This window comes from Triturus cristatus, chromosome 10 (assembly GCF_964204655.1).
Source record: "Triturus cristatus chromosome 10, aTriCri1.1, whole genome shotgun sequence".
Taxonomy (NCBI): Eukaryota; Metazoa; Chordata; class Amphibia; order Caudata; family Salamandridae; genus Triturus; species Triturus cristatus.
The window spans coordinates 413,067,585-413,091,071 of record NC_140593.1 but is presented as its reverse complement, the minus strand read 5'-3'; the positions used below and the strand labels follow the sequence as shown (position 1 = coordinate 413,091,071).

At 41.6% G+C, this 23,487-nt stretch overlaps 1 protein-coding gene across 1 annotated transcript in view; it reads right to left on the bottom strand.

The window, feature by feature from the left end:
• Window positions 1-23,487, bottom strand: part of APBB1IP (amyloid beta precursor protein binding family B member 1 interacting protein) — a 788,839-nt gene that overhangs the window by 402,182 nt on the left and 363,170 nt on the right. Inside the window, exon 6 of the mRNA XM_085631699.1 lies at window positions 9,321-9,398. Coding sequence (XP_085487825.1) covers window positions 9,321-9,398 — 78 coding nt within the window. The remainder of the gene's footprint in view (window positions 1-9,320; window positions 9,399-23,487) is intronic.

The following is a 23,487-nucleotide window of genomic DNA, read 5'->3' as shown; positions in this document are numbered from 1 at the left end:
CATGTAATATGCACATGACATATTTGTATTTTATGTAGCTAGGTAAGTGGGTTACTGCTTTTAACAAGGGGAACCTCTTGTTACTTGCAGTTCATACATTGTAATTCTTCTAATATAGCACAGTGAGCTATGAGGGACATGTGACTCCTACAGGTTTGTATCCCTCACTGTCTGATGTAACACATCCTGCACACTTATTTACACACACGATTTATTGTCAATGTATAATGTGTACATGTGATGTAAAGCGCTCTGACACCCTACCTGCGGAAGAGTAGCACTATAAAAATAAAAAAAATTGTGCCAAGTAGCTCTTTAAACATGTCTCAGGCCTGCCACTGCAGAGCCTGTGTGACCAGTTTACACTTCCATGTCGACTTGGCATTTGCAACCCCTTGCCAAGCCTTAAACTCCCCCTTTATTACATATAGGTTACCAATAGGGTAGGCCCTATGTAGCCCACACATTGCCTCTTAAGTTAAGCCTGACTTCTATGTGCCAAACTACCATGGGTGAGCACAGGTTAATTTAGGGTGTGTTTGTGACTTACCCTGACTAGGATTGTGGTTCTTGTGTTGACAGGAAGCATACCTCCACCAACCAGAAACCCAGTTTCTAATACCCAGCAAAACAAATTGTCAGACATTGAACATCCTCCGCCAGATGGCTCCCCATTCTAAGTTCTCTCTCCAACCTTCATCTGGATGTGGTACTTCTAAATGAGTGCCTCACCCTATTGGTATCTTCAACACTGCTATATAAACAACTTTGTCACGATACACTCAGGGATCCCTCAGAACTGTTTTTTTGGTCCACAGGCCAGCTCATGCTTGGAGCATCAGAGTTGCCCAAGTTTTCCAGCTCCTCTTATGCTACAACCAGAGCTTTAACAAATGAACCATGCCTCATGTGGGAAAGGGCTGTTAGGATCACCACCTTCACCAATCTGTCCATGACAGCTCTATTCTCCAGTCAGTGTTTTTTTATCTTGGAATCACTAGTCTTTTTCCCCAGACCTGCCTTACCAATTTGCAATAAGGGTGCTGCATTCTTGCCCCACAGATTATCTCTACAAGGCACCCACCTCTACACTGTCATCCAAACTGCTATAGTGCAGTGGCTAACAGTATTGCTTTAAGCGACATGGTATGTCTGCAGTGAATGCGGTGTACTCATAGGTATGACTAATGTATCAACCACATGGCAACTGAGTAGGTCTTGTTTGTTATTTATGACATCTATAAAGACCACTACACAGCCAAGGCTCGGTCATAGTTCTGGTAGGCAAGAAGGAGGAGAAGTGGGAGAGTAGTCCAGGTGAATTGACACGACAATAAGAATCATGGCAAATATTTGGAGAAATTAGGAAATCAGGATGCACTGAAATAGGCAAAAGTAGTGGAAGTTACTTACTGTCATAGTATTTATATGAGGCATAAAGGAAGTGTAGCGCCCAGTTTATAAATCCTATGGTTTGGAGCCCAATGAATCTGGCTCTGGGCTAGAGAGGTATTACATTGATCGAACACATAAGTAGGGTATCAGTTACCTTGCATCTCATGTTGCACTTAATTCGGGTCATTGATAACTTAGTTAAATTCCTTAATTACCTCCAAAAGTTTGAAATACATGTATGTATAATCTTCACACATGAGATATTTGGTAGCACATGCTTTCAAAAGGTATGCCTGAATGACCAAGTAAATGTTGAAGAGGCGGGCCAGAGTCCAGAGCCTGGGGGAAATCGCATCTTAATGGAAATTGTATGTGAGAGCTGAGGGTCCGGTGTGACTTGATAGTGATGTTTGATTATGAAGAAATCGAACCAGAAGAGGGCAAGCTACCCATACTCACTTAAGACACTTGAAAGCCAGAAGGCAATTAGAGTTAATAGAGTTAAATGCAAGTGAAATATTTAGGAATACTAAAGTGCCTGATAGACCCTTGGTTTATATTTTTGATGATCGGAGTAGGAGAAACAAGACCTAGGGTAAAAACTCTCAATTTTTGAAAGAGGGGAAAATGCCTGCCCATGCTAGGGCATGAGTGAACACAATTAATGATATAGACTGCCTGGACTTCATTGAAGTGGGACATGGGGGTGTGGGTATTGTAATATTTTCTATGAGGGTAATAGTTGCATTCTTGTAAAAAAAGCACAAGCAATTTGCACAGTTGTGGGAGTAGTTGTTGCAAGTAGTTCACAAACGTCTTGTTTGTTTGAAAAAGATGCATGGGTTCTTCAGATACACAACCTCCTGTTTGTTTGAAAGAAATGCATGGGTTCTTCGGATACATATTCTAGCTGTACAGCAACATGTGCCCCATCCACTAAAGTGTTAGAGCACACCGTAGCAGGCTCTACCACCCATTAAAGGCCTGCTCCAGCGTTACAGGCCCAAGACGAAGGCGAGGGTCTTTAACCAAAGAACGGGTCTTTAATGGCCGGTAATGCCCGCTACGGAGGGCTCTAAGGCTATTAGAACATTCCGCTCCAGTGGAAACTGCCTGTCAATATCTATTTATCTTTATCAACTACAGACTATATGGAGCCCTATCTACATCTTAATCGAAACTCACAATATAGATATTTTTAACACATTTTCGATTGGGAACTGTGCACTTTATGGTTGGTTTTCCGTAACCTGGTCAATGGCCACAAGATCACAAGATGGAGCAGAAGCTAATAAATGAGCTGCATAAATGAAGATACCATGACTGTGCTTTGAGGTTAGGACCAATGGTTTGGCAAAATAACTGGATATGTTTAGTGACAAATGAATTTGCAATAAGAGTGTGAATAAGGGAAATAAAGAAAGATGAAAAAACGTAAAGGAAAGCACAAGGAATAAAGGAAACTTAGCTTCGAGTAACAATATCAGCTGGCCTTCCTAGAAGTGGTCAGGATTGCATGTTTAGCTCACTCAGTGCCAATGGTCAGAAGTCAGGGATGCTGCATTTATCTGGCTACTCCCCTGCTCTTCCGCCTCCTAGACCCCATCAAGCACTCCAGTCTGACTTTTCACAACTTCTCAGACGACACACAGGTCATATTCAAGCTTGAAAATCTGACACATAAAAACTCCTTTGACTGACACCACTTCTCAGTGCCAGGGACTAATTGATGCTGATCAACCACTTGAAAATAAATTCAACAAAAATGGAGATTCTGACCTGTGAAAACAGAGAAGCCTACTACCCTACCTACAGGAAAATGGCCAGTGTCTGATGGCTTCAACTTAAATAGAAAACCTGGCAGTGAAAGTTACCAGAAATGTTTTCTTTACCCTGCAAACCCTGCACTGCATCCTCCCTCACCAAGATATCTTTCGGAAAGGCACCCGTGGGCAATGCCACTTGGCATTTAAACACAAGTTTGATGCAACACCTCCTGTCTTCAACACAACATGAAAACTCTTCCTAAACGGGCCACATTATAAACTCCACTCTACTAATGAAGTAAAATGAGGGTATTTATGAGATCAGCAACCCCATGCTTCAATCCCCTTTGCTGCACTCAATCTTTAAGCTCTCTGTGACACAAGAGGAGTGCTCCCTCCCCGGTCTTCATTCACAAGACAAAAACGCTTTCACCCAGGCCAAAGTATAACCAAACATTCACAACAGAGTAGCAAGCTACCTACCCACCAAGAAGTGGTGAGGTGCTCATGAGGGGTATGAGGTGCTATACGAGTAAATTTAATATTGAACTTTTCAATACTTTCAGACCAGGGCACAAGTCCTAACAAGCATTGGCATAGCCAATAGGTCTCGCTTTTGGGACCGTATAAAATGTTTAGCCATGCAACAGTTGCATAACTAAATACTTATAAGGTCCCAAAAGCGAGACCTATTGGCTATGCCAATGCTTGTTTTTGTTTATTATTTCTATGTAGTAATGGCGGCACCCGTGCTTTAGCTTAAACATCTTAAGCTAAAGTCGGGTGCCGAGATTGCTTCAAAAGTAAAGAATTGTCTATTTCTTTATTTTTGAAGCAATTTCAGCACCCGACTTTAGCCTAAAATGTTTAAGCTAAAGCGCGGGTGCCGCCATAACTACATAAAAGTAATAAACAGGAAAAAAAACCTGGCTCGCGGAGAACATCAAAGCGGCCGTGAAAGTGATCGCGATCGCGATCAAACATCAAAGCGACCCTGCGACCGCGAAAGTGAGGCACGCGCGCCCGCGCACATGCACTGTAGCTCTAGGCCAGCGGTACTCAAAGTACGGCCCGCGGGCCAGTTGCGGCCCGCCAGACCTTTCCATGCGGCCCTCGTGTAAAACAACAGACAGTTGGCAATCAACTGCAATTCCGCCTGTTGTTAATCCTCGGGGGCCGCATTCACTGGGTAAGGGATGAAAGAGGCATGCGCAAAACCAGTGCCTCGCAAGCAGAGGCGCAACTAGAGCCAAATTTCGGCGGGGGGGGCTTGAATCTTTATGCAGAGTGGAGCTGATTTCGGGGGAGGGGGGGGCTGAATCTTTAAGCAATAGGCAGAGTGGCGCTGCAGGGCCTCTTAGAAGGGGTGAAACAGCGAGGCCTCATTAACATGCAAATGGTCTTTTAAAGACCTGTGAAGTGCTCGGGTGCGGCTGTGGCCCGGGAAGCTGTCTCATCCCGAGCTGCCACACAGGTGGTTAAATGATTGTAAATAGATATTCCTTCTTGCCACATACTGCTCTAAGCAAAGATGTGAATAAACATGAGAAATGACGCATAGTTTAATTGTCCACTGATGTTGCTGGACTGTGCTTGTTTTCCATTTTCCAAAAATAAATGACAGTAAAATATTTTCAACGTACGTTTGGCCCATATTCAGGGGGCTTGTATTTGTGGGCTGGCAACTGCCAAAGATCACCGATGACGCCAAAAATCAGCACACAGAATCTAATCTTCAACCAGTTACCACTTACAGATCAGCATGGCCTGTAGAACTTGGCGGGTTTTAGAATGGGTGCATGTTTAATTTTCGTCACAAGGACAATGAGTTCTCAGACAGAGAGCGGCAGAGAGATGTAGAAGACGGAGGGAGAGGGAGGGAGGGAGACAGGGAGCGAGACAGAGGGGGGGAGACAGAGAGAGGGAACAGAGGGAGAGAGAGGGAGGGAGACAGCGAGAGGGAGGGAGAGAGAGAGACCGAGAGGGAGGGAGAGAGGGAGGGGGAGGGAGACAGAGGGCCACAGAGGGAGACCGGGAGACAGAAAGAGGGAGACAGGGAGAGAGAGAGGGAGACAGGGAGAGAGAGACGGAGACAGGGAGAGAGAGAGGGAGAGAGAGAGAGGGAGACAGGGAGAGAGAGAGGGAGACAGGGAGAGAGAGAGGGAGACAGGGAGAGAGAGGGGGAGACAGGGAGAGAGGGAGAGAGAGGGAGACAGGGAGACAGGGAGAGAGAGAGGGAGACAGGGAGAGAGAGAGGGAGACAGGGAGAGAGACAGGGAGAGAGAGAGGGAGACAAAGGGAGGGAGACAGAGGGAGACAAAGGGAGGGAGACAGAGGGAGGAAGAGGGAGGGGGAGACAGAGAGAGGGGGAGACAGAGAGAGGGGGAGACAGAGTGAGGGGGAGACAGGGAGGGAGACAGAGAGGGAGGGAGACAAAGGGACACAGACAGAGGGAGACAGAGAGAGAGCGGGAGACCGGGAGAGAGAGAGTCCCTGTTTGGCAGTATGTCGTATGACCAAATGGGCTGCTCTATATGAGACAGCACGTTGCGTACGATATACTGCCAAACAAGGACTCGGGGAACTTTCATTCGCATACTACTGACTGTGTGAGCCTCTGAGGAAGAGAGTCATCGAAACGCGTCGGGCTCAGTCAGGTGTGAATAATTACAGGCAAGCGCGAAGAACCATACCTAATAAAAGCTTGTGGGGAAAAGCAGCTTGTGTTCAAGTGCGGTTCTTCTGATGGACAAATCTCCAATGAACTGTATACATATGTGTGTGTGTATGCTGGGTCTGGCGGCTCAGTGGACGAATGCGTCCGCTGCAGGGGTCTGTGTTCAACCTCATGGTCAGTTTTTTTTGTTGCTCTAGCCCCGCCCCCTCCACCACTGACCCCGCCCCCACCGGTGCGGCCCTCGGCCACAAACCACACTGTACATTTGGCCCCCGAGAGAAAGTTTGTGAGTACCCCTGCTCTAGGCTATAGTGGTAGCACTTTTTTGAGCCCTCACAAAAAGTTTTGCCAGACCAGGGCATGCGCTGGGTCAGGCGAGACCTGAATAACGAAGTGGGGAAACTAACCTAGTTAGGTAGTATGCAAGCGACATCACAGCGCATGACATCACGGCGCACGGCATCACACATGTCATCACAGGAATTGACATTATAGAAAGGGGCATCACAAGCCACGACTTTACAGGAAGTGGAATCACAAGAAGTGACATCAGATCGAAAGCCCTCACATATATGTTTAGCCGGTCTATCATGTGTACGTTTGAGCGCATTGCAAGGATAATAGCACAGTGAGCTATGGAAGATGATATGTGACGTCTACACCTTGCAATCTCCCAGTTTTATGTAACACATCCTGTACATTCATGTACAAACATATAATATATTGTACATGTAATATGCACGGGTTGATGTATAGCGCTCTGACACCCTGCACAGGAATGAGTAAGGCTATACAAGAACAAATAGTGGTATTTAAATTATTTCAACACGTCATCAGGGTAAGTAAGCTCTATATAAATGCAATTTGCTTTGTGTAAATACTGGGAAAGACCAACACATCTGATATTCTTACAGTGCATGTATATCTCCTAAACAGGGACTAAACAAAGTGAACAGCTGCCTCTCTTAAGTATTTCTGAAGTGCTAACAAGGTGTGAGCCTTTGTTTCCCCTCCGCTTCATTTGCATCAGGTGTGAGGCTCCTGACTGCTCCCAGCCAAGAGACTCCAACAAAAGGAGATCCGATGACCCCTCAAATTCGGCCTTTGTTATGAGCCCAGCAGGAGTCTTAAATAAGAAAGCCCCGTCCCCACCTGCGCGTTGCTGCAGATGGAAAGCAGACAACGTGCAGGCGCTGCTGAAAGAGTCCCGGTGTTTGGAAATTACACCGGAACGAGTTCAGCACATTATTCACTATGGCCAGAATTCTTGGCAGGGTGGACTGCGTTCACCCTGTGAAAAAAGTGGGTTGGCGCCGTCCACCCGCGTGTTCCCCCCGACTCGTGCCCTGTTTCAGACCATCCCAGGGAAGTTGTTGTTTTCCAAACTGTGTCAGGAAGTCATTATCTTTTTTCTTTTTTTCCTTTGTGTCAAAGAACTAATAGAACTCTTCAACTATACGCTTTAACTCTTGTCCAACCAGGCAAGGGTCACTGGTAGGCATTTCAAATATAGCTCTAGTTAATCGGGGGAAACACGTCTAGCAAAATAATCCATTTAAAAGCGTCTAAAAGTTCTCTCTTGTTTCATCTTAGCTAGAGAAAACTGATCTTGTGGCTCGTGGTGATCTGAAAAGAAGGACCTGGGTGGGAAATGGAGGGACAGGGCTTTAAGTGGGCCGGGTCTGTCCGGGTCTGAGCACCGGCAGTTTTTTTTTGGGGCCCTCGAAACGGGTCTCTATCGGGCTCTATTTTCGTGGCTACTAAAGGTAGTCCGTTCTTTATTTATTTTTTTCGGACCCGTTTTGAGGGCCCAAAAAAAAACTGCCGGTGCTCAGACTCTGTAAGCGCATAAGACCTTACATCGTGTGCCGCCAGAGACCGAAGTTAATATGCAACCCGTAACAGGCGCGCAACACCCATTGGACTCACAGGGCTTCAGCCCCCCCCCCCCGTCGTGTGTGGCAGCCCGGGATGAGACACCTTCCCGGGCAAAAAAGCAGCCGCACCCGAGCACTTCACAGGTCTTTAAAAGACCATTTGCATGTTAATGAGGCCTCGCTGTTGTTTCACCCCTTCTAAGAGCCCCTGCAGCTCCACTCTGCCTATTGCTTAAAGTTCAGCCCCCCCCCCCGAAACTTTTGCTCAGCCCCCCCCCCGAAATTTGGCTCTAGTTGCGCCTCTGACCCGTAATCGCCCTAGTTGCATCACACATTGTTTGTTTCCAGACGATCCGACGACACTGGGCGCCTCTGCCCTTAGAGTGGCAGCACCGAATACTAGCATTCTGTATTGCTGGGGCTTGCAGTAGACAAGAAAAGGCATATCCCTCTGCAAACACGACCTTACCTTCCAAATGATGCACGTAGGAGCTCTGTGCGGCCCACTCATGCATCAGACTGACAGGCCAGTCACTCCAAGCCTGAAGTCTGCACAGTTGGCTAAGAAAAAACGCCCAGGAGCACCTAACTCCGATCAATACAATGCAACATCTCTATCACTGTCTGTGCACCCTCAGACGGACATTGCCTTCCATTCCTCCATAACGAGTGGAAGTACTTGGACTCAGGCCTTTAAGTTGGACGGGTCCTCTCGGTCTCATACCCATTAGTAATAAAAAACTGACTTGAAGCCGTTCCCTACCGGACCCTATATTCGTGTCCTTACATTTACAGGCAACCACATGCCTTGCTTATTCCACAATAACTGTAAAAACCCAAAGGTAATCCATATCAATATTGCAGTCTCTGATTACATTTCACATATATTAGTTCATCTCTCTTTTCGTAAGTGTTTGTTTTTGCTGATGCTGTGTTTCTGTAGTTTTTGTCATGCAGCTCTTGTATAGAGCACAGTGAACTGAGTTGCCTCCATATGTCTGGGTGTGAATTCATGTTGTAGTTGGGTCTGGCAGGCCACTATTGAGAGCTCTGTAGTAGGAGTTGAGTGCAATGCGAGCTGCTCACGGTGACCATCAGTGACTCATGTAAAAGTGTTCAGAAAACATGCACATCTGATCCTTTGCCTATTTGCAGAGCACAAAGAGTGACAGTCACTTATGCACCAGTTGTCCCGGTACTCAATGGGAGAACACGGAGAAGTGCCGGTACTCATGATTTTCTTAAGCACACAGTGCTAGTTATTTTGATTTAGACCACGCCCCTACTTGAATAGGCCACGCCCCTTCAAGACATTAACCACGCCCCTTTTAGAGCACCCCCAGGTTTTTTTTCCCACTTAAAGCACTGTGGAGGGAGAACATGTTTGACATAAGATTCGGAACAGAAACGGGCACAGTAGGATATTTATCAAATTGGAGCTTTTTTAAAGCATAAACACCAACCCCGTTGTTTAATTGCAAATACAAAACGGCAAGAAAACAATTTGTGCGAAAAAGAGAACGTTTTAGATCCCTCCTTCCTACCATGGTTTGTTCTTTGTAACAAAAAAACAGAAACATCCATTAACATGGCGTCCTTGCTTACCTTTCGAACTTTGGCCTCTTTCATCTTTTCTAAAGCAAGTTTAATTTTGTCAGCTTTAGCTTTGGACTCCTCTTCTTCCTGCAAAGAACATACAATTCAATTCACAGAATTCTTCGCAAAGACAGTTTTTGATCAGCCAGAAAGGTCAATTTTCAAAGAAAGTCGATTTTGCATACATTGATGCCTTCTAAAATGAAACAGATAATTCGTGCTGAACTGTTTAATCTATTTAAAGGTATTTCATTCTTGTTTTGTTCACAGAGAAGAAAGGCATCCTTAGTTGAATAGCCTGATTTCCAAGAAGTTGCTGGCAGCATGAGATACAGACATGTTGCTGACTGAAGCAGTTATCGTAAATTAGCTCACTGTTCCAAACAGAAGCAATCTTATCTGGGCAGCAGCAGCATCCAGGCCGTCTCCATCTTCGTCAAAGTGATAACATGTATAAATAGAATACGGCACAGTGGGGACGAGCGTGGAATGGCTGACGGCAGCCGAGTGACAGCAAGAAACCCATTCAGAGCATCAGAAAGAAGGGACGGGGGTGCTATAAACTCTGATGCACGCACCGACGCACTCACCCACGCACGCGCGTGCGCTGCACGCAGCCGCGAAAAAACGTACTCATATCTTTCACGTGCTGAAGCCCCATTCAAAAGTGTACGTGAAAAGAATACAGATCTGCAGTTTTCAAAAATACAATGCATTTCCTTGCTCAACCGTAGCCAATGCTTTGAGTACAGGCCTGTGTATAGGCATCTGTGCTATAAGATGCTAGCAGTGCTTTGATTGACGTGTATGAAACAGTCTATCACCTAACATCCATGTCACCGTGGCAAGGTCACTGTGACAAGGGCATACGAATACTGGTACAGGAAAAGAGACATAGGAACATGAACAAAGGACAAGGGAACACACACAGTGGATCGAGGACAGGACGTCTAGTAACACAAAGAAATGAGAACTCTAGCCAACTAGGGGCCACACAATTATATGGTCACACCCCACCAGACATCACACCACAGGCACCTACAGAAACTGGCAGATGAGCTTTATACATACCACTTAAACAATAAGAATCAAACACCTGATATGAAAGAGAAGAGATTCCTTTGTAAAGTAAAATAAGCAGGTATTGGCAAAGCTAATAGGCGTGGCCTTGGCGCGGAGGACAATCGTTATAGCACGCATTTGACACAAAAATAAAAACAAGAAAAAGAAAGCATGTTTTCATGTAAATATGGTGGCCATATACTTTCAATACAAATTCTAAATATAAAAAATTACATTTGCATGTAATTAATTTTAATAGAGGAATGCGGGTGCTTCCTAGCAGGCAAGTCTGTTTGGAACAGGTGGATACACCCTTTTTAGTTTTAATGCACATCACAAACATATTTATTGTCAGTAGCGGCTCGCTTTTTTAACAAGTGGTGAGGTGGGGAAAGAGGGGGTGGGGGCAGGGGGAATATAATAAATTAATAAAAAACCACTTACCTGCTGCTGCACTGCCGGCCGCTGTCTCGGGATTCTTCTCCTCTGGGTCCCTACACACTGCGCAGGCTCCTAGACGCCAAATCAAGACGCTGCTCTCATGACAGCAGCACCGTGATTGGCCTGAGCGGGCTTGTTTAGCGCTCGCTCAGGGCCTAGGAGCCTGTGCCTCTACTCCACCCAGCTGTACAGCACAGCTCGGGTGGAGAGAGATCAAAGTGCGCATGACGGTTTGGATGGCATTAAACAGCCGGCCAAACCGTCATGCGTACTTTACTCCTCATGGCCCTGCCCCGCCCAGAATTGGCTGCCTGCAGCAGAACGAAAAATAAAATGATAATAAAATGGGTTTATTATAATTTTATTTTTCCCATTTCTGTCTGCTGCCTGGCGCTCAAGCAGGGTAGGCGACGCCCCCCCACCACAGCGGAGGAGCCGCCACTGTATATTTGTGCTAGAGGCACTATTGACTGTGGATTGCTGTAACTTGAAGACACAGTTTAAACACACAAGGATTATTTTAAAAAAAGATAAGGAAAAATAGTGTCAAAGTAAAGTGTTGCTTGACAGCATACATATATTTTTAATGCATTCTTTTGATCATGTCTGCCGAGTCACCAAAACCTGTCAATGCCACATATAAAAGAATAATGCAGTTATACGGTTTACTTAACCTGCCAGATTCAAAGAGACCAAGTTACATACTACGTAACAAGAAAATCCCATTTCATGATTATACCCGAGACCTTAATTGTCAGCTCAGCTACCATTAAGGTTAAACTGTCTAGAGATATAGCATGTAAATTCTTAGACGAAAAAAATAAGAAAACCCCATTTCTGAGAACCCAAATAATCAGAAACCCATTTAGTGGAAAAATAAATTAACAATAAAACCGTTTGGTTAGAAATAATGGAGAGAACACAAGACGAGTTAAAAAAGGGAAATATTAATTTACTATACACTTTTTTTTTTTTTAATTAAAAAAAGTTAGACCTTACATGGGTATAATATTAAAACAGAAAAAAAGAGACCTGGAGATAAAAGGGGGGGGGGGGGGCCTAAGCTAGTGCAGAGGAGGAGTTAAGTGGAAAACAGAGGAGAATGAGGAGGAAATAAATACTTTTTTATGAAAATGGGTGAGGATGGAGGGATTTGGGATCTCTCCCGGAAATAAAACAAGGAGGTGAGGGCTGAACAGGGATAGATAAGGATGATGCGGGGGTCCGGAACTGTGCATAACCTCCTCTAAAAGAATCACAACTCAAGTTTCCTATCCCTCACAGATATGATACCCACCCAGGAGGAAGGTAAGGGACATGTTTAGCTCTTTACAGAAGCATTTCCTGATCTCCCCCAGTGGCAGTGGGAAGTTGAGATACAAAGAGCTCATAGGTTTCCATTCCTACAGAAGCAATCCAGAGGTACCTCAAAAGTGATGCCTAGAGCCATTCTGATTACTCTTAACAACTTTCTGGCCCGAGAAGCCTTATATGATCTCGCCCGTCCAGACCGGAAGCGTAAGGGGAAAAATCTTGACTTCTTTGTTCGCCCGGACTATTGTCATGCCACGGTTCAACAACGCTGGCAATTACGTCAACTGATTCCCTCTTTTCAAGCCAAGGGCACTCAGGCCTTTCTACTTAATCCCTCAAAACTTAAAGTCATCCATAAGGAAAGAACATATTTTCTGGCTACAGAGAAAGCTGCTAGGGACTGCTTACAATTGCTTTGATGTCACGGGAAAAAGGGGGGGAAAAAATATATAATTTTATTTTGCTGATAATTATCTGGCTCATCAGGGGTATCCTGGCTTTTTTCAGGATGTGAAAGGGAAAGGTACACGCCCCAAACTCTAAAAAAAATTAAAAAAATCTGTAGCCTGTGTATGTTAGGATGTAACCTATTTACTTTTCTTTCCTTCTGGTTTTTTACTTTTTTCCCTTTTGCAATCCTGTAGAGTTTTAGGAATACTATACTTTATATTCTATATATCTTATCCTTTAATTTGCTTGTTCAGTAAAGATACCCTATGCGGTTGGAAGCGAACGGTGAGTAGCTCTAAGCTTCTCTATCCATCATTAGAGGGACTTTTCAGTCCCTTTGCCCTTTGTGGGTTGGTGTTGGGAAGGGTGGGATTGCAATGGGTGGAGGGGGGTTTTGGTGTTTGGTGGGGAGGCAAGCACGGACAGCTTTAGTAACCTTAGTAACCTTAAGAAACATTGTGATTGTGAAGGACTTTGGTATTTATATTTATTTGTCACTGTTCAGTATCTCTAATACTCAATTTACATTATACGACAGTATGTGACCTATTGCTTAGACATGGACTAATTTGTTGTGATGGCTAGCATCAGAGTATGTTTTTGGAACGTCTGTGACCTCAATAATAAAAAGAAAAGGGGAATATGTGCACAAATAATACAGAGTATGTGGTTAGATTTTCTATGCATACAGGAAACTCACCTTAAATGGAATAACAGAGCTTGGCTGGCTGATTTGGGTAGGCATGTAATTGGCTGTACTAATCAGGGTACCACTACTAGGGGGTGGCTATCCTCAGTAGAAGAAATCAGGCTATCCTGAAACGGATTAAGACCGACCAGTATGGTCGGTGGGCGATAGCCGAAATCTTAGTAGACTGTTTCTCGTGGACTCTTTGTTCTATCTATGGCTCAAATACAGATGATCCCGACCTGCTTAATTTCTTAAGTATAGAACTTGCAGACTGGCCTTCCACCCTTATCCTTTGTGGTGATTTAAACATTCATTTGGAAGCAGATTTTGATATTCTTCATGAGTCACCGTACACAGGATAAAAAAAAAAGATATTTAAGGCATTACGTAGTTTGGTCTCTGAATTGGGGCTTCAGGATGTTGGATTCGTAAAAAGAAATTCTCTTTCCGGCTATACTTTCTTCTCAGCACCCCATCAAAAATGTGTTCGTTTGGACTATTTTCTCATATCTTCTATTTTAATATCTGACTGCAAGTACGAGATTTTCCCAAAAATAATCTCGGATCATAATCCTATTGTAATAGAGATTAAAATAGACTCTGGATCACTGGGTAAAGTAACGACATGGACATTCGAACGGAGGTTTTTAAGAGATCCATCTTACATTGAGCATATGGAAAAATGGATTAAAGATTTTTTTGAGTTTAATATGGGATCAACCTCCATTCAGATGGTATGGGATGCTTTTAAACCAGGGGTGAGAGGGGAGACTCTCTCTTTTTCAATTAATAAACAAAGTAACTATCAGCGTAAATTAACATCTTATTATAACGCAGTTCTGGAATATGAAACAAAATTAGCTGTAGCCATTAAGAACTCTCTAGATACGGAGCAGATCAAAGCCACTTTAGCCATATTTAAGTCTAGACTATATGAGAATTTTGCTTCCAGACTCACAGAACAGCTCACTGCTTTTAGGACACAGGTATATGAGCTGGGCGAGAGGTCAGGACATATTCTGGCAAAAAAAATCCGGCAAAAAGAAATCTTTAATACTATAAATAAAATACAGGATGAATTCGGCCAAGTCCATGATCAGCCCGATAAAATTTTGGAGGTTTTTCGTCTGTTTTACAAGAATTTATATATGGAGGAGGTGATATCGTATACATCAGACTCAATCTTAAACTTTACTGCCAATAATAATATCCCTAGGTTATCAACCACACAGACAGCCCTATTAGACAAAGATATCCCTTGGGATGAGATAGAAGCAGCCATTCTTTCTCTACCAGCGGGTAAGGCCATGGGACCAGATAGAATTCCTCTTGAGTTTTACAGATCTTTCCGGCATGTCTTAAAACAGCCGTTAGTTTTCATATGTTTGGAAGCACAGAAAGGCGCAACTCTCCCTTCTTGGAGCGAGTCAATTATCATGGCATTCCTTAAAAAGGAGAAACCACCTTTACTACCGGCCTCATACAGACCCATATCTCTTTTGAATGCAGACAGTAAAATCTATTCAAAAATATTGGCCTCTCGCCTTTCTGGGGTTATCTCTACAATTGTTTCGCATTTGCAGCATGGGTTCATTCCAAATCGTGATACTACTGACCATATCAGACGAGTGATTGCTTTAATGGACTGGGCCCATGGCTCAAATATAGATTTGGGAATCACCATGTTGGATGCCGAAAAGGCTTTCGACAGGGTGGCGTGGCCATATCTTTGGGATCTCCTCACCTGTAAGGGCTTTGGTCCTAAAATGGTTCCGGCTTTAAAAGCACTTTACGTCGCCCCCTCTTCCTGTATTAGTATTGGTGGGAAGAAATCTCTTCCCTTCAGTATTCATCGTGGTACTCAACAGGGCTGTCCTGCTTCACCTCTTCTTTTCGCTTTATATATTGATATTTTCTTAAATAGACTGAACAATGCTGACAATATAAAACCAGTTCAAGTGGCTGCTATGACATATAGAGTTTTAGCTTATGCGGACGACATAGTAGTCCTGACTACGGATATTAAGGGGGCAATACCAATAATTCAAGATCTAGCATCACAATTTGGCAATTTTTCTGGCTACAGGCTAAATATACAAAAAACCCAAATTTTATTTGTCGGACTGAATCCCCCAGCACAACTAAATATAGTTTCAGTGGCCACCTATTTGGGCATAAAAATTACATCACCTGTTGCAGCTATCCCAGAACTTAACCTGACTCCTGTACTGAAAAAAGTGAACTCTTCTCTAGAACGCATTGATCATCTTCATCTATCTTTATTTGGCAGATGCAGCGTTTTAAAAATGATGATCCTACCTAAATTTTTATACATGTTTAGGGCAATCCCATTAGTGTTCCCCTCGACTCTTTTTCAACAGCTGGAAAGAATGTCTGCTAGATTTCTTTGGGGGTATAGAGGGCATCGTAGGTCATACAAAAAAATGATTCTTCCTAAATCAAGAGGAGGTTGGGGAGTCCCTCATTTCTTTTACTATTATCTGGCTGCAGTGCTACAGTTCATCTCACCACTGATAATTGGGCCTAGAATATGTATTCCACCTAGTCATTCACCACCAATCTATGAATTTGCAATGGGCACAGAATGCCAAGGCAGCTTTTTGAGAATTATTGAGCCTAGCTACTTTTGAGTGCTGCGTTTGGTGCTTGGCGGTTAATTAAAAGACAAATGGGCATAGATAAAATCTTGGTGTATCCCCCATTTAAATCATCCAGTATCTTCCCGGCAACTTTTCAGGATGCAGTTATGACTCGGTGGCGTAACTTAGGTATTAGTTGCATAGGTGATCTTTGGCAGGATGGTCAGCTAATTCCCTTTTCATCATTAGAGAGCAAATATAACTTAACCCGCAATGATTATTTCAAATATGTACAGATACATAGCTTTTTTAATACCCTTTGTCCGCAAGATCGATCTCACTTAAAGAGGATCCCACTTATTGATAGTCTTTTTACAAAAAAAAAGATCGGCTTATACTATAATTTACTTTTGGCTTCACTTCCAGATGATATTCTGTTATATCAAAACAGATGGAATGAAAAATTGGGTATTGCCAACATTAAAATTCATGAATCTATAGTTCTGGCTAACAGTATATTAATAACTGGGAGAGCCCGTACACAACATTATATGGCCTTATTTGATCTATATTATTCACCCTTCAAAATTAGCAAATGGGGTACTACTGTAGGTACTTCATGTAACAGATGTGGACTTTTTGCAGCAGATGCAATTCACATGTTTTTTGCGTGCCCTCGATTGTCTTCAGTATTGTCTGAAATTCAAACTTTTCTTAAAATATTGATGGGTCAGATAATTGTTTTGTCAGGAGAACTAGTGCTAATAGGTGTATCGTCTATCGATTTATCAGAAGGTCAGACAAACTTTATTTTTATTTTTATGGCAACTTGGAGGGCATGCATTACTCAAGATTGGGTGAACCCAGACGCCCCCCTCTTTTTCTTCTTGGAGAGCACGCTTATTAGCTAAATATAATTTGGAAAGGGCCATATATAGGGCTAAAGGCAGGAAAAGGAGAATGATGGGTGAACAATTGTGGGCGTCTCTAGAGAATTGGATTAATGAGATTACGAACTAAGATGTTTATTTATTTATCATGTGTCTGGACGCCCTTTACTTTCGCTAATAACCTTGTATACTATTTTAATATATTATATGTTCTGTTTTTTTTTTTTTTTTTGCATTATTTATACAATCGCTGTTCCCTGCTTGCATTAAATGAAACTGACAATACAGAGATAAAAAAAAAAAAGGGACATGTTTACCTCAAGCACCTTGAACCTAGCAACATTCTACTACACCACACATCAATGACCTGCTTCCAAGTACAGCGGAACACAATGCAGCACCGCTGTAGACTTAAAGACACTAACTACTCTATTTCCTCTAAAAAACATATCCACACAGACATTATTCATCTATTTGTTAAAGTATTTATTAATTTCATATTGTTACACGGTGCATGCTACTATAAAAGGCAGTGTCAGAGAACTCACAAATTGTTAGAATCTTTACACCACAGGCATTAGACATAAACAGGATAAGGAGAATTCAGAAATATAACCTGAGGCAAACCTTTGATAATGGGCTTGAATATTAAAGTTGCATTATTAATTTACTTCAGGACAGCATTTAGTCAACAAGTGGAAGGCCAGCAACAGGAGCTCATATTCGAGACTAAAATTAGGATGAAAGGTAAGAAAACATGGGGTAAATGGCAGCGATAACGACAGAGGGAAAGGACTGAGAATATAGAGAAAACAGGAGAAAACTCAGAGAAGAACAAGAAGAAACTATAACGCAGAAATAGGAAAGAGCAAAGAGTGAAAATAAGAAGCAAATGATGAAAATCCAAAATACTGCCTCAACCAAAACGAAGCAGCGAATTACGAGGCAACATTAAAGGCAAGGAGAAAATATAGTGAGCAAAAAGTACATAAAAAAACAAGAATACGCAAATAAATTAGGGAGCAATTCGAAAAAGCAGTACAAGGGAAGGAGAGAGACAATTAGCAAAATGAAGATATTAAAAGAGGCATCAAATAGAGAAAATTGAGCGAATGGAAGAATTTGATGCAAGGAGCGAACATAGTACATTTATAAAAGAAAGTAGTAAATGGGGCAACAGGAAAACAACAATAAGCAAATAGGAGCGAAAGACAGGTGCAACGAGTACATAATAAGCAAAGAAAAGGGTTTAAAAAGACCAAGCAAGGACAGAAAATATGCTGTTCATCATAATGAAAAATAGATAACAATATAATAAAGAATGAGACTGAGCAAGATGCTACACATAAATAACAAAAAGGAGAAAGCATGATTTGGGAGAACAGAAAAAAATGTGCAATCATGGAAAGAACTAGAAGGGCTAAGGAAAGTCAATAGGGAACACATTCGTTAACACAAGAGAATTCATGAGATGAAATAAGGAATACACAGAACGGCCCAAGAATGAGCATGGTAAGAAAATAAACAATTGGGAGAGCACACCTCAAAAAAGAGGAAGAGTAAAAAAAAAGGCACTTGACTGGAGTAAATGAGGACAACAACACAAAAATAAAAGGCAAATTCTAGAGAGAAAGGGAGAGAGGTGATAAGGAGCAAACAGGAGGGAGTAATATATAAGAAAATAGAAGACCGCTGTCAATGAGATCGAGTAAGAAGTAAATAGGAGAAACCATGAAAGAGGCTAGAGAGGGCAATGACTGCTAATAACAAGCCAATAATATAAGTCTCAAAAGAGCCAGGAGAGAAAATAGGAGATATATATAGGTGAGACAAGAATGAACAGTGAGAGGATACATAGAGGCAGTATTCGAGTATAGGACATGGGAAGGAGAGAACATATAAACTAAGTAAGAGATAAAAGGAGAACTAAACATAGAAACTGATGAACAAATACAAGGGTTGGTCAGGTGAAATAGACAACAAATGGGAGAGATCAGGCAAGGGGGCAAAACGAATAATGCCAGAGCATGAACAGGGGTTATGAACTTACATTCCTAAACAAGAGAGAACCCCCTTCCAAGAGCCACGTTTTCTGTTCTGAAAGTGACATGGATGATAGCAGAATGAGCTCTGGCAAACAGTGCTCAAGAGCACTAGTTGGAAATAGGCGCATAGCTATAGAAACGCTCCTGTCCTAGTCTACTGGATGGAACCATGTTTCGGTTTGATGTTTTGTGGTCTGTAGGGCCTTGGTAGAAGTAGCAGAATGTAACCATGATTTTTAGACCTATCATGGCTGACTTCTAACAATACAAATTCTTGATGAACTGTACAAAATGAGTAAGACAAAAAATGCAGTATGAGAAGGGTTTGGAACAAAAACTAGGAACTAAAATGGATAGACTAAAATATTAGGAAAAATTCAGGCGCAAAGCTCCCAGCCGCTCAGACAGCGAATCTGAGCATTTGTGATATACTGAACTACACATTTCTAATAGTTAAGACTGCTGCAGTGAAGTCGCCACCTTTCAGAAAGAGGCTCAAAATGATGTACTGTTCTTACTTTGTTGGAAAAATAGAACTTGTTGCCATGACTGTATGGAAAAACGGTATGCCTTTGTAAAGAAGGTCACATAGTGCCTAAATACCTTTCTGCCTTAAAAAACAAAGCTACCTACTGATTCCCCAATGCATGGAACCCAAAGACCCCACCAGATAATGTACCTTTCTAGAAAACACGAAAAACAGTGACTTGGAAAGTGCTATGAGCATTGTGCGCAAGTAAATAAGTGCTTTTTCCATCCAGTTATCCCCACTATGGCTGCAGTCTCCTAACACAGGTATTTGTAGACAATGTGCAATTTCAATTACCTACCATCAGGCCTACTCAGAGCTACAAAAACAGCAACCAAAAAACACTGCCGATCCCAAATGGCATTTTGTCATACATTTGGTAGTACCGCAATAGTACTACTCACATACTACAAGTTGCAAGTCACAAACCTAAGTGTGGAGGTCTACACCGCTGCCTCTCCCATCTTTTATGTGCAGAGATCTCTGCTACAACTGCAGCTTTTCCGCAAACGTATGCATAGGTTTTTGTTGTAAATGTGGGAGGGATGGGACAGTGACTTGAAAATGGGGCATACAACGAAATGGGAGGGACTTAGGAAAGAGAGAGGAGGAGCTACATGAGGACTAGGGAGGGGCTTAAGGAGGGACATGCACCCAACCACGAAAGATTAAGCCCATTCCCATTTACAAACTGCACTTCTAAAGTTACTACAGCCAAAAGGATCCACAGCAGCAATACATGTACTTTATCTCAGACCAGCACTAAATCCAGCACCACACATGGACAACCACTGGCACTGCAAAAAATTTCCATAGCAAATAATAGAGGTTGTGGCTTAAAATATAATCCCACTGGAAATTATATTAAAATTAATTTATTTATTTATTTAGTCTTTTAAAAAATATATGAACATTTAATGTTCAAAACATATGTAAATAAAATATTTTTTTTATAGAAATATGTATTATTTACATTTTTACATTTAAAAATAAATCTAACTTAATTTTTTTAAATAACAAAATGGTGTAAATGGATTTTAAACACAACGTTTAGTAAATATGAATACATAATAAGTAAATAAATACAAGCATTTTACTTTTGGTGACTATTTTTAATAAAATCTTTAAAATATTGTAATTTAATATATTTAAATGGATCAAATATTTCATTCACATTTAAGTTAATTCCACAGTAGCTCATTGAAAAATCTTATTCTACATTTAAAATAAATATATTAAATTAATCTACATTAATGTTTAACATAAAATATTTGTTATAATTTAAGTTAAATAACCTTTGCGCAATTTTCCTATATTTTACAAAAGGTAGATCTCAGTTTTTTACTATGGAGATCTTCACCTATGGGGATAAAGTTAAAACTTTACACTTGTAAATTAAGCCTCAGACCCTTTATGAATAGGCCTCATCGATTTATCACTCCTGTGTATGAAACCATCTCTTGGACAAAGAATGGGTATCAATCCACTGAACATGCCAATCCAGTTCTACAACAAGCATTGGTAAAGCCAATAGGTCTCGCCTTGGCTGACAGTCTTTTGTCTTTGTCAATGCTTTTTTAATGTTGTCGATGTTTTTGCAAACATTATTGCTGGGAAATCTGCCAAGGCCCTTTGTCAATAAATATAAAAATGTTAAAATGCAAAAATATTTAAAACACACATTTCCATAGTATTCCATGGCACTAAAGGGAACTACTTTGTGTGTGAATGTACTCCTTGTGAAAAGGCATAATGCAATCACTCACATTGTAGTTAGCCAATGGTTAAAGGTGGCAGACACACTGGTGCAATCTATATGTTGTAATGGGCAAAAGAGAGACATTAATGACTCAATAAAATACCGATGGATGAAGAGGACAGGTGGAAAGCGCCTATAGGTATACTTTACATATAAATTTAGTAAAATCAGAAGGATTCGGCTTATGCCAGACTTACATAAGACAACCCAAAAGCCCCTAATACTGTGCATGAATCAATTACTCACTAGGCAATTTCAACCACTGACCCAAACCTGAACTGGACCATAAAAGGGTCAGGTAGAGAAAACAAGTAGCAGATATAAACAATTACATACAATGTGAGAAAAGCAGCAGAAATAGTAAAGCTCAAGAGAGGTCACAAAGCAACATAATTAAGTGTAAGTATGGGATTACTGGCAGAGGGAGAACAAAGCGGAAATAAGGAACAAATACGTGTGAGAATGAGAGAGAACATGGAAAGAGGGAAAATAGAAATATAAGTAATAAATATAGGAGCTAAGGGAAGAAAATAAGAAAAGATAAGAAGTGAATATGGAAACTAGGAAAATATGAAGCACAAATGAGACATTGACGAAGAGGCCAAAAAGAGAAATGCAGGAGAAAATAAGAGAGGCAAAGAGAGGAGACAAATAGATAAAGTAGAAAGCATGGTAGAGAGGTCAGGTCATTAAAAGCAAATAAACTAAGGTAGAAGAGACAATAAGGTGCAAATTAAAGAAAGCATGACAGCTTGCATTTAGAGAAAATCAGTTGGACATATGATGATACACAGAAAGAGGTGAAGGAAAGAAAATAAGAAAAAAGAGCACACAACAAAGCAAACAGAAAACATAAGAAGAACATGAGAGAGCTAGAAATGGCAAGAATACAAAGGATGGGACAAATTAGAGAGAGCAAGAAAAGAAAATACAAAACATTTTGAAGAAATCAAAAGATGAGTGAAGGCAAAAAATTAGCAAAGAATAAGAAAACAATCCGATATGGAGCACATGGGAATGTAGTGCAAAAGATAAAAAAGAAAAAGTAAACATAAAAATGCAAAAAAAACAGCAAGAAGAGAATATAAGACGCAAAGAGCAGATATCATGAGAGTGACACGAGTGAGACCCTAAGCAGGAAATCGGAAATAGTAAAGGAATGGCAAAGAAGATAAAACAAGGAACAATTAAGAGATAATACAAGGGATGGTAAAGTGAGAAAATATTGGGAAACAAAAATGACGGAAAAGGGTCTAGAGGCAAAGAAAAAAATCAAATCCTAGTAGAAAAGATTAAACAAATGCAATAGGATAGAGCTATAACAGTACTCCAATACGGGGAGTTTTCTATAATGAAGATGTGTATGTTGTCATGGTAGAAATGTAAAGAAATTGTGTACATTTTGTGATACATCTGTTATTTAACTGTGAAAGCCAAGTGGTTCAATAATAATCAATTTTTACACGTTATAAGGGTTCAGCTGTAATCCAGTTGTGTTAGGTAGGGGGGTTCAGGAGTACTTAAGCGGCTCATGTAATTTCTCAGGAGCACATGCAAAATGAAATTGCACATGTTCTGGGGGTTCTTGAATAAAATTGTGGTTACAGTTCTAGTTTTCTGTAAATGTATTCCATTTGCAGAGTGGGAAATGTTGTTATGATTCTTGATTAATGTCCTGTGTGCAGCTGTGGAGGATGGGATTGAAGCAATCGCTTGACAATTTTCTGCTGCCTGAAAAAGGGCATCATTGCCGGCACTTCCTGGACTCCTTAACGAAGCCACTTGATCAGGTCCTTATTGGCTAACCTGCCTAATGAATCACATGGATAGCTCTTTATGGGGCGGGGACTGCAATTAATATCTGCATAATGTTGTCTTACCTGGACTGCCTGATATCGGGCATGCTACCCATACCACCTAATGTGGCCCCATCTATCATGTCTTGGGATGGATGTTATCATGTATTGTGTTATTAGGTGGTACATTTAAATGTTCTGATGTGTGTTATACAGGGTATATTTGTGTGTAAAGCATTTCTGTGAATGGGTACCTATAAATGTGTTCTGAATGTGCACATGGGTGCTTTTGCATGTAGTGCCTGGGGGTGTGATGTGTGTGCCTGAATGTGTGTGGTGTCCATGTAGTGTGAATGTGTATCATGTGTGCATTCGAAAGCCAGCTTTACTGGCTTTGCCTGTGTGTTCGTGCTGTTGATCTCTTACAGTTTGGTGTAGCCGGCAATGAATACAGTGTGCACTCCCATCTTGTTCTCCAGAAACCCACGCGCGTTTCAGGGCAGATTAAACGGACATGACAGGAATGATGGAATACGATAAGATTCCACCATGCTCGTCCTTGAAATGAACGCTGTCTCTCATCTCAAATCAAGGACTTG